This window comes from Zalophus californianus, chromosome 3 (genome assembly GCF_009762305.2).
Source record: "Zalophus californianus isolate mZalCal1 chromosome 3, mZalCal1.pri.v2, whole genome shotgun sequence".
NCBI lineage: Eukaryota > Metazoa > Chordata > Mammalia > Carnivora > Otariidae > Zalophus > Zalophus californianus.
The window spans coordinates 176,335,288-176,338,165 of record NC_045597.1 but is presented as its reverse complement, the minus strand read 5'-3'; the positions used below and the strand labels follow the sequence as shown (position 1 = coordinate 176,338,165).

Sequence of the window (2,878 nt, the reverse complement as noted above, 5' to 3'; positions counted from 1 at the left end):
TTTGTGTATGCCCTAACTCTGAAATGGCTATGAAACAAGGAATGACAGAGAGCCTGATTTGGTTTGGAATTAAGTAGAAAAGTCACAGGCCCCAATGTTTCGTATTATTTCTTCCTGGTTATAACCTAAAGCAGGGTCGGCAAACTCTTTCTCTAAAGGACCAGACAGTAAATCTTTTCAGTTTTGTGGGCCATTCAGTTTGGTGTAACTCACCCCTACCACTGTAACAGGAAAATAGCCACAGACAGCAATAAACGAATGGGTGAGGTTGCGTTTCAATAAAACTTTATTCATAAAAGCAGGCAGTGGGTGAGATTTGGCCCGCATGCTGGTCTAGGTTTGCCAACCTCTGCCCTAAAGTGAAAACCAAAATTCCAGGGCAGCCAAAAAAATAAAACCACCTTCAGAGACATAGGGTCAGTGTCACCAAATTATGGAGTATACATTCTACTGCCTCTAAAGGCATCAAAAACTTTCTCTAACTTACCCGATATCCCTAGCAGGGGAGTCCAGTCCCCTGGCTTCCTTAGGCCCCTCCTTCCCAAGCTGGCCCAGATGGATGGAAGAGAGGCGGGTGGCCACGTCGGCTACACCAAGCAGCTGAGGGGGAGAAGGCAGAACAGAAGTTTTCTCTTCTCCAAGTGGTAGGGAGTCCATCGCAGATCCACAGGCAGGGCTGTGGCTGAGCGCACTGGCATGGGAGGCAAGGAGGTGAATGCTGATGCGTTTGGTACAGAAGACCGTACTGTCCAACTCCAAGGTGTCTGAGGCGCTAGGGGGGATCCTACTGTTTGCTCCGGCATCCTCCTGCGGGAACTGCTGGCCTACCATGGGAGGTTTCCACTGCCGGGTCCTGTTGAGGAGATCACACTGCAAGCCGGGGCTCAGGAAACAAGACTGTTCAAACTGGCAGCCTTGCCTTGGCTTCTTCTCAAAGCCTCTTGCAGTCAACTTTCTCACGGCCTCAGTGAACCGAACCTCCTTAGTCAGAGCCTGAGGAACCAAGTCGCCATCCAGGCCACAAGGATGCGGCTCTGCTCTTGCGGCTAAGTTACTGCGGTTGTACTGGGAAGAGGCAACATTGGTGGTCAGAGTGTCAAAAGAGCGAGGGGCTGACAGGGTGCTAGGGGCCGGGGCGTCACCTGGGACAGTGCCATCGCTCTTGGGCACCCTGTGCTCCACGGGCTGGAGTGCACAGTCTCCGGTGCCCCCCGAATGATGCCAGGGGACAAGATGGACCTTGGGTGAGGGTACTGGCTTCAGGCCCTCTGGGGCCTGCGATAAAGGCACTTTAGTGCTATTTGGCCGCATGAAGGAGTTGTTATTCAGCACGGGCTTGTAGGAGGAGTGGGAGGAGGCGAGCGGAGACGGGATCTTCCCTGAGATGGCAGAGGCCAGGCTCTTCCCCGAAGGGTTTTCTCCAGCTGCGCCCACTGAGAGGTACGGATCTGTGGAGGACGCCATGGGCTGGGCCATGGGGGAGACCGTGAAAGAAGGGGCCTTATTGGCAGTGAGTCTGACAGGGAGGCTCTTTGGAGGGAGAGAGAAAGGTCTCTTTTCTGGCAGGCTTGAGCGCAAGCAGAAGGACTCCAGCTGCTGGTAGGATTTGTGGCTGTAGCTGGCGCGGCGGTATAGCAAGGTGCCGCTGAACAAGTCTGGGAGCGAGTGCAGGGAACAGGAGCCGCTGTGGCCCGCGATGACAGCCGAGCGCCCCGAGCTACACAAAGTGCCAGGGCAAAAGAAATACGCTGGCTGGGCTGGGACACCCAAGAGGCCAGGGCCCAACCCCGCTGACAGTGTCCCCACCTGCTTCCGCTCCAGCTTCCAGATTGGCTTCACCTGCTGATGGGCCTGCGCCCAGCCTCTGCCCTCAGAGGGCTTCTCCAGCGGCCGGGCAGGCACCGAGCCGGAGGGGCCACTCTGCTTGAAGCTGGTTCCCTGGCGGAGGCCAATACTGTAGTGCTCTGTTCCTGCAGAGGCCATGAGGGGCCCCCATCATGGCCGCGTGGCCTCGTGGCCCAACTCGGAACAGGTGCCACGCACCTCTAGAAGCTGCGGCTGCATTCTCGAAGTCCGTCAGCCTGGAGGGAAGAGAAGCCGTTGGGAATGTTACCGTCCCAGGAGGACAGACCGCGTGCTATGGCGGTCCTCGGTGAAGCAACAGAGCCCCACCCTTGTCCCCACCCCCCAACCCCCAGGGCAACCAGCCGTGGCTGTCACTTAGGAGCCCCAGAGAAGAACATTAGACTCCTCCAGTGTTTTCAGCGGTCTTCCGGCTGCCCTCACGCAATCAGAGCCGGCTTCATCAGGGACTGGGCCACCGAGGAGTCCACTCACAGGTTCCCACTCCCTCGGAGCTCTTTGCTCTCTCTCCGAAGAAAAATGCATCTGTCTGTCTCACCATCTGTGACTTCACTGAGCGGCTTCCTTCTCTCTCCTAATAAGGCAAGTCCAGGGGTGGCAGAGAAACCAGCCAATTATCTTCCTCCTCACCAACCAATTCTGAAAGGTCAGGGGTTACTTGAGAAACCTATTTTACATCTACTCATCCCTGACCAACTCTCAGAGGCCCCTGGTGTGGTCTGCTTTTCATGGCTAGGTGTGACAAGCTGAGATAGAAGCAGAGAATTCCCCTGCTGACCTCTGGAGTTCACTCGGAAGCTGAGACACTGACTTCACCTCTCCAAGTGTCTCGCCAGCTATATAGACTTAAATCCCATCACACGTGTTGATGGGAAAAAGAAACAAAATGGAACTGGACACCAACGTTATTTTTACTTAAAGTGACCTTATTTCCAGCAGCCATTGTGGGACAGGAAGAGTTCAGGGAGTAGAATACAGGGGAAGGAGGAGAGCTTGCTTCACCCCAAGCCCTAAG

At 55.3% G+C, this 2,878-nt stretch overlaps 1 protein-coding gene across 11 annotated transcripts in view; it reads right to left on the bottom strand.

Moving 5' to 3' along the window:
- Positions 1 to 2,878, bottom strand: part of TTLL4 (tubulin tyrosine ligase like 4) — a 35,739-nt gene that overhangs the window by 15,187 nt on the left and 17,674 nt on the right. For 7 of the 11 annotated variants that reach the window (XM_027590308.2, XM_027590318.2, XM_027590312.2 and 4 more), the window contains 2 exons: positions 2,338 to 2,437; positions 488 to 2,081 (listed from right to left, as the gene is read on the bottom strand). In XM_027590308.2, the coding sequence (XP_027446109.2) occupies positions 488 to 1,983 (1,496 nt within the window). In that variant the 5' untranslated portion in view covers positions 1,984 to 2,081; positions 2,338 to 2,437. Of the gene's footprint in view, positions 1 to 487; positions 2,082 to 2,337; positions 2,438 to 2,878 lie in introns of those variants that run through there. The other 4 variants (XM_027590317.2, XM_027590316.2, XM_027590309.2 and 1 more) reach the window with 2 other exon arrangements.